The following is a 14,242-nucleotide window of genomic DNA, read 5'->3' as shown; positions in this document are numbered from 1 at the left end:
TTTCATTCAAGCCAATACTCGAAAGAAACTCCTTTGTGTTTGAGACCGACATCAGTACTGTACTCCTGTCTTACTCAATCATGGCGGCAGAGTTTGACACCATTTACCAACCCTGCATCCCAAATGCATTTCATTATTTATTAGTATCAAGAGTTCGGGGCCCGAGGCTGACTTGCTTGCCTCCTATCCTTTCTTAACAATGCACCCAGTACCACGTCATTACAGGCACCCTCACCCCACAGTTCTGCCTGGTGGCAAACATTAGCAGGCCTAAAGGTTGCAAGATGGCAGACAAGTATCTGCAGCTGATATTAGTGCTGACCCGCCGTAGGTTGGTTATCATGTGGATGGGTCAACGCACCCCTTCAGAAGAACACTAGATTTGAGGAAGCAGAGTAGACTCTAGCAGAGGAAATTTGCAGGAAAAATAACAAAAGAGACCCCAAACTAAGGGGTGACTTAGCCACATGGAGGGCCCTGGGAGAAAGATTTGCAGTGCCAGGTGATGCCTCCTCGAGCAGGGTAGACACTGACACCAAAAACTAGGCCCTGTGAGACCCCAGGTAGGGGAGAGAGTGGAAGCGGTTTGCCTGGCGTGCTCCGCTGCCTTGAGACTGGATGATTGACCCCTGCCTACCTATAAATACCATATTCAATTTGGGTTTCTTCCCTCAGCTACGCACTGTATACTGTGACTGTGGTTTCTTGCCACTGCACTGTTAATTCAACTTAAACTGAAAAATACAGGTTTTAAAAAAAACAATGCACCCAGTAATTAAAACAGGGCTTCGCCCTTCCCAAAATATATATGGGCCATTTGAGCTTGCTGTACTTTGAACAAAAGAAAATACTAATAGAGCTACAAAGTAGCTTTTGGCTGAATTGAGCATGCAGTGCACACACGAGAATGTAACCATAAAAGTTTGTGTTTTTTATGGAGCATTATCTTTATACATCAATTTAATTGTATATTGATAGCAAGTTACTATCTTGCTACTTGTATCTTTTTATATAGCCCACAGGCACCTGGAATGGCTTTGAGGTGCAACAAGTCCCTATAATAAGTTATACACTGCTATGATATAATAGGAAAAAAAACATGGGCAAGGTAAAGCTAGAATTACATTTGAACTCAGGAGTGTGGTTATAAAATATCTCAATTTAGTGCAAGAGAGCTGTTCTGGAGAACCCGAACTAAAACATGAACTTGTACCAAAGTGACGAAGAATTGAAAGAACTGGAGTTATGTAGTGAATGTTTCCTGTGTGCAGTATGAGCACGTTGCAATGAGGGAGACATTCAGCCATCTTGGTTGAGTACCTCAAGACCGGGAGGCCCTGACTCGGGCGCTGCTGATCTATTTTTAACCAGTGGGAGGTAGACCATCACTTATGAAATCCTACAAGACAGTCAGGATCCCTATAGTGAGATATTAATTTGTAATAATTGTGACTACTCACATTTGTGGTCATGTATGTATGATGATACATATTTTGCTGCCTATTGAAAGTGGAAACGTTAGCACTGATATGCTAGGGTCATCAGCTACACAATACTTTTTCCACAGATAACCAGATTCAGCAGTTTCACACTCTCACTGCTTTGACTATGTTTTTGCATCAGTAAGATCCACATCCACACAGGACAAGCATTTGCCGGTTGCAACGCTATTTCTATGTAATGAAAGTTAGTTCAAAAACAAATATATGATCTCTTTCTCTCTGAACTTTCACACAAATTGACTAAATATTTTAAATTGTCATTTTGAAGAAATCATGGTATCATTTACTTTCTGGAATTTGGAAAAACACGTCAACAGACATATTCCTCCTCTTGAGGAGAACTGCAAACACTTTTATTTCCCAATCTTTATTCTGCATTTCTTTATCCACCCTGGCACTTATTCAGCATTCTGCTATGCGGAAATGAAATTAAAGTTTATATTAATATTTGTCAAGTCTTTGCACTGTGGTGCAATCCTAAGCATTTACAATTATTTGGGAGGTCTAAGACAGAACACACAATTAGTTAATGTGTCCCCACCAATTGGCTCTGGCTGGAGTCTTGATTTCTGTCAGCTACCCCCTTCTTTCTATCACAACATTTTTAAAAGTCAGTCAGCATTTCGGCATACACCACTTTGCCACAATTAAGTTTCACACACCACCTGCCTTTGCCACTCAAACGAGTTTCTCACTTTTTTTAATTTGTGGAAAGTGCAATATATTTATGGCATTTTTTAATTTTCACACAGACGCTTCAGATCCTCATTTAAGACATGTTTATCTCTATTGCAAATTTCCGAATTATTTCACTTCAGCAAAGACCATTTTTAGACAAGAATATTTATCTTAAAGAAATTAACAACACCACAAAAGGTAATTAAGGCATGCAAAGGCATGTAAAGCTCCTTCAGTACTATGCATAGAATGAATCCCTTCAATTCCCAAGGCTGATTAGTACAGATTCCTTGTAGGAATTCGCTCTCCCGAACTCATTTACAATGTTACTTTGAACCTTCACATTCTGAGCGTCATATTTATACTAGCATGCTCTTTTCCTTGAAAAGGCTCATCTGTGAATCTTAGCTTAGTTTTTATATTACCTTTCCCATAAAAGTGTAGGTGTGATTGTTTGTGATAAAATGGACACTGAAAAAAATGTAGTGCTATTATATTTTGTTAACTTGAAATGCATGACAAAGATTTGAAGAATTAGCTTTCTAATATGTGTGTCAAATAAGATGTTGAGAATTTGTAACTCTTGGGATCATCTGGAATCTTACTGCTTAGTGTAAATGGCATGGATGTGCTGTTGAGGGATTTGAGGATTTCTTATCCTAACAATTACGTTACTTTACGAGATATACAGTAATTAATAATTGGAAGATGAAATGCAGGTGAGGATGAATTCATCATATTTTACATTGTATTTGGTATCTTGTTTGAGAAATACATTGTTCTGGGCATATAAATATGAAAAATAGAGAAGGAAATCATATCTATTAAGCCATTGGAATGGGGTATACACAGTAAGAGATTGTAAATAGCAAATAGGATCTTTTCAGTGTTGAATTATATTTAGCATGTTATGATGATTGTTACTTTGTGTAAAAATGGAATTTGTAAAATGTACTTTTTTTTATATTTTAGAAATGTTGGCCCTGATAAAGCAACAAGGCAGCCGTGAAACATGTGTTGCCCTTTTTAAAAGAGTCTATCGACTTTAATAAAGGAGCTCAATTTTTCAGAAAATATAGCAGTTTCTTGAGCTCTCTTTTTGATGATTGTCTTGATGGCTACACATGTCCATCGGAGGTCAGGAGGACTGAATCGATTCCAGATGTTCAGAATGACAAGATGACTTTGCAAACACAGAGGCTGGCGGATGAAAGCATGGGGCAAGAGGAATTCCGAAAATGTCATGCACGGCAAACTCGTCCCGCACACTGCACCAAGACATGACTTTTGCGGCATTATGGGACTAGTAGTCCCCTGTTAATTGCAAAGGGTGTCCGAGGTGCAGGGGAGCCAACCACCACTGGGTAAGGCGGAGCCATTTGAAATAAATAGTGGGAGGAGGTAAAATGTCAGGACTGAAGCATTTGAAGAAGGCGTGTTGCCGAAACCGGTCATGCTTGCCTGCAATTAAAGAACTTTGTAAACCGAAGCCCCGCTGTGTCCTGTGCAGTCTAATCCGATGTGAGAAGACATTCTGAATGCATATTACCGCGCTTTCCCATAACGCGTGGACAGGACCCTTTCTGAAAAGCGGCCAGGTGAATAAGAGATCCTTCTGAAAGTAACCGTGGTAACGGACTAAGTGCCTGGCCCTCCACCATACCCTCTGTAAAAAACAGCCACGGAACAAACTGATGAAAACGCACCTGAATGGCTGGAGACGCGATGATGATGAAACGCGCCTCAAAATGACAAGATGACTTTGCAAACACAGAGGCTGGCGGATGAAAGCATGGGGCAAGAGGAATTCCGAAAATGTCATGCACAGCAAACTCGTCCCGCACACTGCACCAAGACATGACTTTTGCGCCATTATGGGACTAGTAGTCCCCTGTTAATTGCAAAGGGTGTACGAGGTGCAGGGGAGCCAACCACCACTGGGTAAGGCGGAGCCATTTGAAATAAATAGTGGGAGAAGGTAAAATGTCAGGACTGAAGCATTTGAAGAAGGCGTGTTGCCGAAACCAGTCATGCTTGCCTGCAATTAAAGAACTTTGTAAACCGAAGCCCCGCTGTGTCCTGTGCAGTCTAATCCGATGTGAGAAGACGTTCTGAATGCATATTACCGCGTTTTCCCATAACGCGTGGACAGGACCCTTTCTGAAAAGCGGCCAGGTGAATATGGGATCCTTCTGAAAGTAACCGTGGTAACGGACTAAGTGCCTGGCCCTCCGCCATACCCTCTGTAAAAAACAGCCACGGAACAAACTGATGAAAACGCACCTGAATGGCTGGAGACGCGATGATGATGAAACGCGCCACAAAATGACAAGATGACTTTGCAAACACAGAGGCTTGCGGATGAAAGCATGGGGCAAGAGGAATTCCGAAAATGTCATGCACGGCAAACTCGTCCCGCACACTGCACCAAGACATGACTTTTGCGGCATTATGGGACTAGTAGTCCCCTGTTAATTGCAAAGGGTGTACGAGGTGCAGGGGAGCCAACCACCACTGGTTAAGGCGGAGCCTTCTGAAATAAATAGTGGGAGGAGGTAAAATGTCAGGACTGAAGCATTTGAAGAAGGGGTGTTGCCGAAACCGGTCATGCTTGCCTGCAATTAAAGAACTTTGTAAACCGAAGCCCCGCTGTGTCCTGTGCAGTCTAATCCGATGTGAGAAGACGTTCTGAATGTATATATATATATATATATATATATATATATATATATAAGTGTAGGTGTGATTGTTTGTGATAAAATGGACACTGAAGAAATTGTAGTGCTATTATATTTTGTTAACTTGAAATGCATGACAAAGATTTGAAGAATTAGCTTTCTAATATGTGTGTCAAATAAGATGTTGAGAATTTGTAACTCTTGGGATCATCTGGAATCTTACTGCTTAGTGTAAATGGCATGGATGTGCTATTGAGGGATTTGAAGATGTATTATCCTAACAATTACGTTACTTTACGAGATATACAGTAATTAATAATTGGAAGATGAAATACAGGTGAGGATGAATTCATCATATTTTACATTGTATTTGGTATCTTGTTTGAGAAATACATTGTTCTGGGCATATAAATATGAAAAATAGAGAAGGAAATCATATCTATTAAGCCATTGGAATGGGGTATACACAGTAAGAGATTGTATATAGAAAATAGGATCTTTTCAGTGTTGAATTATATTTAGCATGTTATGATGATTGTTACTTTGTGTAAAAATGGAATTTGTAAAATGTAAAGTTTTTTTTATATTTTAGAAATGTTGGCCCTGATAAAGCAACAAGGCAGCCGTGAAACATGCGTTGCCCTATTTAGAAGAGTCTATCGACTTTAATAAAGGAGCTCAATTTTTCAGAAAATATAGCAGTTTCTTGAGCTCTCTTTTTGATGATTGTCTTGATGGCTACACATGTCCATCGGAGGTCAGGAGGACTTAATCGATTCCAGATGTTCATGCTTGCCTCTACCTGTGCCCTGGAGTTTAAATGCACAGGTCAGGCACTCCTGTACATACACTGGACACGTTTGGCCAAGTGGAAGGGGTAGATATAAAGAAAGAATGCACTACTATCAAAGCTATATTTATCTGTAGTTCCTGCCTCTGGCTTCATTACTGCTGAGACCAGGGAGAGCAATGGAAGGGTCAAGAGTCCGATGGGAAATGCCAGGGGTATCAGTGGCTATGCCTGACTACCCCTAAATAATGTCCATGGCTACCTGTGGACAATATGTTCTAAATAGATTCTTCCAATCCTCTCATTAGAGTGCTTCATGTAGAGCGTTCATCTGTGTTTCTAAGCTGCACCTCACTGCAAGACAGACTTTCTAGGCCTCGATGGTATACATCACAAATCTTTTAGATATTCACTTTGGGAGTCCTATAATATTTGAAATATTAAAGGAGGCTTGTAGGAATATTCCAATATTTGGAAATAAGCCACCCTATTATATAACATGGTCTTGGCAGGGAAACCAGTGCAATCCGGTTTGCATTGCTTTTTTGCCCCCAGTGTCTAGTCATTGATTTAAAGGTGTTTCCAAGGTGCCCATGAGCATCCTCAACTCTGCTGCACCAGCATGGATTGGACAAGTGCTCCGGAATCTAGGTATCGCAGGTGATTGATAGACCACCATAAGGGATGTGTAGAGGGTTAACTCCTCGAGAAGTTCAAAGAGGGACTGTAGCACAAAAGGTCCTACTGAACGTGCAAAAGAATCGCCTTTCGAAGGTGCAGCACATGGTAGATGAACTGGTGCACATACACACACCAACAGCTAAGACTAGGCGGTAAATATGGGCAACCTTGGACCCTCAAACTGCTTTTGGTGGAAGACTGAAAAGCTGTTCCCTTTTTTTCAGGGATCCTCAGTCTTCCCTTTGCTAGAAAATTCCCACTCCCCCTCCAATGAGGCAATATTTTGTATCTGTGCTTGCCTCTAGGATAGAGCTTGTGCGCTTATGAAGTGTGTGCCTGCCCGGTACAAGAGGGCACACATTACATAAATGGCTGCAGGGCCATAGGTTGCACAACACAGGTGCAGGTACAAATGACATAATAAGCATTTACTGGAACTGAAGTAGCATGATGTACGGTTTAACATCCATAAGTGAAAAGTGGGGTTTAGATTCCCAGTCAACACTGACAAATACACATCTCTTTCGTCTAACTGCATATTTACTAAAAGGAGATTTGGTGTAATTTGTCAGACTGAAAATATAAAAGACTGAAAATATAAAAAACAGAAAACATAGCAACATTATGAGCAGTGAGTATGACAGAAACAGATGTGATGCTATTAGGTACATGTTAGCTGAAGGTGAGCACGACAACGTTAGTCAAATAAGCCTTACTTCGTGAGCTCCAAAACTCTCCATCTTTGTACTCTCCAAATCCTGGTGCATGCTATCCTGGTCTGGACTCTTAAAAATAATTAGGAAATGGGGAAATAGCTGAATAATGCACATAAACACCATGCTGTCATAGCCGCCTGTACATTTCATATAACATATTAACAAACCAAAGTTATTTTCCTTTGTCGAATTCATACAAACCCGCTAAATAGGGCAATAACAGACTACCAGAAATGGGCACGAAAATGTTCAGGAATCATTCAAAATCTTACTTGCATTGTATGGGAATTCATGACTTCCAGGTCTGCATCCGAAGGCACGAAACCCACATTCGGAAATCTAGGCTAACGTCTATTTTATCGACCAGCCAGCATTTAGGATCGGAAATTGTAAACCATCATGTATTCAAGTTAATACAGCTCCGAAAAGCTAGTTATGTATTTAACCTTACCATAATGGGCAAGAGTGCAAGCTTTATTTTATTTATTTTTGCATTTTTCGAAAGCGCATGCAACCACAAAGATATAAACTCGCTGTACATTCCAACAACATGAGATGCTTGGCATCCGTTACAAATAAACAGTGTGTAGGAACAACAGAGTGTAACCACAATCCACATGTAGCGGCGACAAAGTAGTTAAAGTCGAACTAGGAATGAAACATAGAGAAGAATTGGGAAAAGCGTGAGCCATAGAGAAGCTGCGGTAGTCAATTCCAGAGCGACATGGCTATCCACGATATGCCTTTAACATGTACATTTTCAGTTTTTGGCGAAACTGGATTAGTGATTTTACTGTACATTCCAAGTACCTAGGGAGAAAATTCCAATATGTGTATGAGCCCAGAGAAGGCTATCTGTGGCTTTGGGTCTTCAAGGTGAGAATTTGTATGCTTCGAGGTTTCTATTAGACTTAACGGTACCAAAGTCGCTGTAAATGTACTGTTATGCAAGTAATATAACCTTGCTTAAATTTAAATTTAATTCTGGCAGCAAGAGGTAATCAGTGCAATTCTCTGAGTGCAGGAGAAATGTGCCTTGGACAAGCTAAAAGCAGCTTTGAGCACTGCTTTGATGGGGGTGATTGATAAAGCTGGAATAACCAGTTATACCACATTGATATAGTTAATTGTGGGCACAATTAATGTATATACAACAAAGCAGAAATCGTTACGACAAAGAAAAGGTTTGAGATTCTTTATGGAATATAGCAACGATTGATTTAAGAAGATGTTTGGTCAATATGTGTTGCCAAAGTAAAATTTGAATCCAACCATATTACAAGAGACTTACTCAATTAGAAGGAAGCAAAGTCCAGGTGTTGCAAAACTGCAAGCCAGTGTTGACTAAAGTTTGTGTGCTGTGGGCTACAGATAAGGAGGACTTCTGCCTTTTGAGGATTAAGCTTTAGGACACATCCAAGCTATGTGCTAGATGATGCCACATAACGTCTCTCGTAACTGTTATTAATTGGTTAATTGCTGCTTCTTTGCTACTCTTCTCCACAGAGCCATCCCATACTATTATTTACAATTGTTTCCATTTTCCCTTGCCATTTATTCAACTATCCAGAGCACATTTAGTCATCTCTCTTTTCATGGACTGCTTTCAAGGATTTTTGATATTTAACCAACAAAATACCAGTCAATATAACAAAGATGTTAAACTGAAACTGTTTGTCAACGAATGACACCACAAGAAAAATAATTGAATATTAAAAGCCCTGGAAACCACAACCTGCCCTGGCAAAGTGCTCGGCCGGCACCCCCTCCCCACTGAGGGGGAGGGGGGGGGGCAGGTGGGGGGTTGGAGGTGTCGCTGTGATCTTTGCCAGGGCCGGTAACCAAAACGGCCCCCAGGGGCCCAAAACCGGCCCCCACCGGTGCGGCGCACCGGGGGATTGCCCGGTGCCCGCTATGGCCAGTCCGGCCCTGCCTGCCTGTATGTTCTGTGATGTAATGGTATGTTATGTAGAAGTGGAGAGTGCACTATCACCCAACAGGATATTTTGGCACTGAGCTGGTGTGAGTCTAACCAAACCTATGGCCTAGTGGGACTACTTGAATGGTTAGGTCTTCAGTTTCTTGAAGTATTCAGTGAGAAGGAGGCTCTTATGTGTAGCGGCAGGTCGTTCCATGCTTTAGGAGCGATGTAGAAGAAGGCTTGACTGCCAAATGTAGTTTTCCATATGTGTGGGATGTATGCAAGTAGGAGTCCAAGTGGAAGTGTCTGGAAGATGTGATTGTTGAGGTATGCTGGGCCAGTGTTATGTACTGCCTTGGAAGTGTAATGCGGAGCTTGAATTGTGCTCCTTTGTGTATGGGGAGGCAGTGGAGCTCTTTCAGGTTTGGTGTGATGAGAGTGCAGTGTAGGTTTTAGAGTGAGTCTGGCCACTGAATTCTCAATGGTCTTTATTTTCGGGTCAGTTTTTGTTGGTTCTGGCATAGAGAGTGTTCCCTCTATGGTGGACTTATATGTATCCTTGATTTCTGTGAGAATGACTCTGAGGCTGCTGGGCCTCTTGGACTCCTGCATCCTACTAGTGATGGAATATGTGGGCTCTATAGTGGTGTAGGAAGCTGGCTCTGTATATACTATACCAATATGATGTATAGTTAGTACAGAGTCCAGGGACTTCCCAAAGGTATGGTAGAGGTTAAAGTAGATAATACCTTACTCCCAATTTAATGGTGGCTCAGCTGAGCAGTTAGGCTTATCAGAGGGTATTGTGAATACATTTTGTGTACACTCTCATACAAGGTCAAGTCAAGTCAAGTCAAAGAATTTATATAGCGCACTACCTACCCAGAGGGTCTCAAGGCGCTTAGAAAGGGGAGGAGGATTACTTGTCAAATATCCACGTTTTAAGTTGCTTTCTGAATGCTAGGTGGTTCTGGGTGAGGCGAAGGTACGCGGGGAGTTAGTTCCATGTTTTAGCAGCCAGGTATGAGAAGGATCTGCCTCCCATGGTGGTCTTGTTGATGCTAGGTACAGTGGCGAGGGCTTGGTTGGAAGAACGTAGTTGGCGGGAGGGGGTGTAGAAGGACAGTCGTGAGTTGAGGCATTCTGGTCCGATGTCGTAGAGTGATTTGTGTGCGTGGGTTAGCAGTCGGAAAGTGATTCTCTTATTGACGGGAAGCCAGTGGAGGTCTTTCAGGTGACCGGAGATGTGTTCGTTGCGCAGGATGTCTAATATGATCCTGGCTGAGGCGTTTTGGATTCGTTGGAGTTTCTTCTGGAGTTTAGCGGTAGTACCTGCGTAGAGGGTGTTTCCGTAGTCCAGTCGGCTCGTGACTAGAGCATGGGTGACTGTTTTCCTTGTTTCGGTGGGGATCCAGCGAAATGTTTTCCTGAGCATGCGAAGAATGTTGAAGCAGGATGAAGAAACGGCGTTGACTTGTCTGTTCATTGAAAGTGAAGAATCCAGGATCACGCCTAGGTTCCGTGCGTGGTCTGTCGGGATGGGTGCTTTTCCAAGGGCTTCCGGCCACCAAGAGTCGTCCCATGCAGAGGGGGATGTACCTAAGATGAGGACTTCTGTTTTGTCTGAGTTCAGTTTCAGACGGCTTTGTTTCATCCAATCGGCAACCTCTTTCATTCCTTCGTGTAGGTTAGTTTTGGCGGTGCTGGGGTCATTGGTGAGAGAAAGGATTAGTTGAGTGTCATCCGCGTAAGAGATGATGTTGAGGTTGTGTTGGCGGGCGATGGCCGCGAGGGGACTCATGTATACGTTGAAGAGGGTGGGGCTGAGTGAGGATCCTTGTGGAACGCCACAGATGACTTCAGTGGCCTCGGACTTGAATGGTGGGAGGCGGACTCTCTGGGTTCTTCCGGTGAGGAACGAGGTGATCCATTCAAGTGCTTTTCCTTGTATTCCGATGTTATTGAGGCGTTGTAACAGGGTGCTGTGGCAGACTGTGTCGAATGCTGCAGAGAGGTCGAGGAGGATGAGGGCGACTGTGTCTCCATTGTCTAGTAGAGTTCGAATGTCGTCTGTTGCTGCGATGAGGGCGGTCTCAGTGCGGTGTTTTGCTCGGAAGCCAGATTGTGAGGAGTCGAGGAATTTGTTGGCTTCGAGGAAAGCGGCGAGCTGGTTGTTGACGGCTTTCTCGATGACTTTGGCCGGGAATGGAAGGAGCGAAATGGGGCGGTAATTTTTGAGGTCGGTGGGGTCCGCTGTGGGTTTTTTCAGAAGGGCGGTGAGTTCAGCGTGTTTCCAGCTTTCCGGGAAGGTGGCGGAGTTGAAGGAGCAGTTGATGACGTCTCGGAGGTGCGGTGCTATGACAGAGTCTGCTTTGTTGAAGATGTGGTGAGGACATGGATCTGTAGGGGATCCTGAGTGGATGGAGTTCATCAGGCGGATGGTGTCCTCAGTGGAGATTGGGTTCCAGTCGTTAAGGGTGTTCACGGGGGGAGAGTGTTCAGCAGATGGTTGGGTGGGTTGGTCTCCGGGTTGGTTGTCGAAGCTGTTGTGGATGTCTGCAATCTTGTTGTGGAAGAATGAGGCTAGGGAGTCGCAGAGGGTTTGGGAGGGGGTGATGTCGTTGGAGTTGGCCGAGGGGTTGGAAAATTCCTTGACGATGTTGAAGAGTTCCTTGCTGTTGTGGGCGTTGTTGTCAAGTCGATCCTTGAATGCTGTTTTCTTGGCTTTTCGGATTAGTTGGTGGTGAGTGCGGGTGGCGTTTTTGAAGGCGTCCTTGGTGCTAGTGGTTGGGTCTTTTTTCCAGGCCTTTTCAAGGGAGCGGCAGAGTTTCTTGGACTTTTTAAGATCATCGTTGAACCATGAGGCCTTCTTGCTGCCGGGTTTGCTTTGACGTTTTTTCAGTGGTGCTAAGGTGTCGGCGGTGTTGGATAACCATAGGGTGAGGTTGGCGGCGGCTTGGTTTGGGTTAGAAGAGTGGGCTGGGGTGTTTAGAAGGAGCGATGCGGAGATCTGGTCGGTGGTGATTTTGTTCCAGTTTCTTTGCAGGGTTGGTTGGAGGTGGTTGGTGGGTTTTGGCTTGTTGTAGGTGAAGTGAACGCAGCTGAGGTCAGTCCAGAGGAGGTCCGTAGTGTGGCTGAAGGAGACATGATTGCTGGAGGTGAAGATGGGGTCGAGTGTGTGACCTGCGATGTGGGTGGGGGAAGTGACTAGTTGTTTGAGTCCGAGGTTGGTGAGGTTGTCCAAGAGGGTGGTGGTGTTGCGGTCGTTGAGCTTTTCAAGGTGAAAGTTGAGGTCTCCCAGAAGGATGTAGTCTTTGGAGGGGAGCGCGTGTGGAGTGACGAAGTCCGTGATGTCTTCACTGAATTTAGCGCGGGGTCCTGGTGGTCTGTAGAGGAGGGTGCCTCTGAGTGTGGTCTTGGGGTCGATGTGTATTTGGAAGTGAAGGTGTTCGGAGTTGGCGAGGTTGGCGTCAGAGCTGGTTGAGATGCGGATAGATTTCTTATGGACGATAGCGATTCCTCCTCCTGTGTGGCCGGTACTGTTCTTGCGTGTGATCTTATAGTCTTCAGGGATGGCAATGGTGATGTCTGGGGCGGAGGAAGCGTTCATCCATGTTTCTGTTAGGAAGGCAACGTCTGGAGAGATGGTGTCTAGTAGATTCCATAGGTCAATGGCGTGTCTGTGGACCGATCGGGTGTTGAGAAGGATGCATTGTAGGTGGTTGGGGTCGTGAATCTGTGGTGTGGTCGTAGCGGAGATGCAGTTGGTGCCGCTGAATTTGCAGGAGTAGCAGGAGAAAGGTCCATGAGTGTGACCGGGAGCGGCTAGGACGCAGTTGGGGGCGCGACCGGGGTTAAGGGCTAGGAGGGTGGCGGCATCGTAGGTAATGCGGGAGGGCTGGGCAGTGCGAGGGGCAGGGGGTCTGGCGCTGGGCGCGGTCCAGGCGCGGACGGGCGTAGACGGGCTTACCTTTGGCGCACCTTCGGCGCGGCTGGGGCGCGGTCGCTGCGCGTGAACGCTGCGCGCTTGGGCTGCTGTCATATATGGATGGTGGGAAAAGGGAGGGGCGAGGGCGGCTCAGCTGGGAGGCGGGGCGGGCTCGGGTCAACACGAAGCACAACAACAACAGCTACAAAATGGAGGGGGGAGTCGAGCAGGGCGCTGGGGGGGTATCGCGCAGTTAACTTTGGCCAGAAAACAATGGTGCAAGCAAGCGAGGTGCAGTCAATGCAGTTAAAGGCACAGTTAAATAATGCAGCTCAGTTCAATGATATCGGCAGGCAAGCGAGGTCAAAACAATTAATTAGATGGCAGTTCAAATATGCTACAGTCGCTCAAAGCAGCTCAGTTCAATGATACCGGCAGGCAAGCGAGGTTAAAACAATTAATTAAATGGCACTTCAAATATGCTACAGTCGCTCAAAGCAGCGTAGTTCAACGATACCGCTACACGGTGGAGAGGCAGGGGAGCGACCACTCGGGGCAGAAGCACAGAGGGATCACAGCGCTTCTGGTACAGGGAGCGCTGTAAATAGATAGTGGGAGGGCGGCTCAGCTGGGAGGCGGGGCGGGCTCGGGTCAACACGAAGCACAACAACAACAGCTACAAAATGGAGGGGGGAGTCGAGCAGGGCGCTGGGGGGTATCGCGCAGTTAACTTTGGCCAGAAAACAATGGTGCAAGCAAGCGAGGTGCAGTCAATGCAGTTAAAGGCACAGTTAAATAATGCAGCTCAGTTCAATGATATCGGCAGGCAAGCGAGGTCAAAACAATTAATTAGATGGCAGTTCAAATATGCTACAGTCGCTCAAAGCAGCTCAGTTCAATGATACCGGCAGGCAAGCGAGGTTAAAACAATTAATTAAATGGCACTTCAAATATGCTACAGTCGCTCAAAGCAGCGTAGTTCAACGATACCGCTACACAGTGGAGAGGCAGGGGAGCGACCACTCGGGGCAGAAGCACAAAGGTAGAACCACACACTCATATACTGACTCCAGGCCAAGGTTTGTAAAAAAAGTATTACTTTAGATACTTTTAATACTAGGAACCAAGTTGAACTCAGTAACAAGTATGTACTTTTATGCCATACGTTCAAATTACTGGCAATATATTTGTATAGCATCAATCAATACCTTGCATGTGCAAGAAATGCTTTATAGTCTCGGAAATACTTTTGTGCTTGTCAATCAGAAACAGTAACACTGGGTACTTGAAACAGGTAGACAGTCGGATGCAGCAGATATAATGCAATGCAATCCTAAGGAAGGATAAA

General features: G+C 44.6%; 1 protein-coding gene across 18 annotated transcripts in view; it reads right to left on the bottom strand.

The window, feature by feature from the left end:
* NEXN (nexilin F-actin binding protein) overlaps positions 1-14,242 on the bottom strand; it is a 355,548-nt gene that overhangs the window by 119,815 nt on the left and 221,491 nt on the right. For 11 of the 18 annotated variants that reach the window (XM_086954162.1, XM_086954175.1, XM_086954185.1 and 8 more), the window contains one exon: positions 7,046-7,114. The exons of the other annotated variants lie outside the window; for them this stretch is intronic. In XM_086954162.1, coding sequence (XP_086810288.1) covers positions 7,046-7,114 — 69 coding nt within the window. The remainder of the gene's footprint in view (positions 1-7,045; positions 7,115-14,242) is intronic. 18 annotated transcript variants of the gene reach the window in all.

The sequence above is a fragment of the Lissotriton vulgaris genome, chromosome 1_1, assembly GCF_964263255.1.
Source record: "Lissotriton vulgaris chromosome 1_1, aLisVul1.2, whole genome shotgun sequence".
NCBI classification, from domain to species: Eukaryota; Metazoa; Chordata; class Amphibia; order Caudata; family Salamandridae; genus Lissotriton; species Lissotriton vulgaris.
Note: the sequence above shows the minus strand (reverse complement) of the source record. Positions and strands in the feature narration are given on the sequence as shown.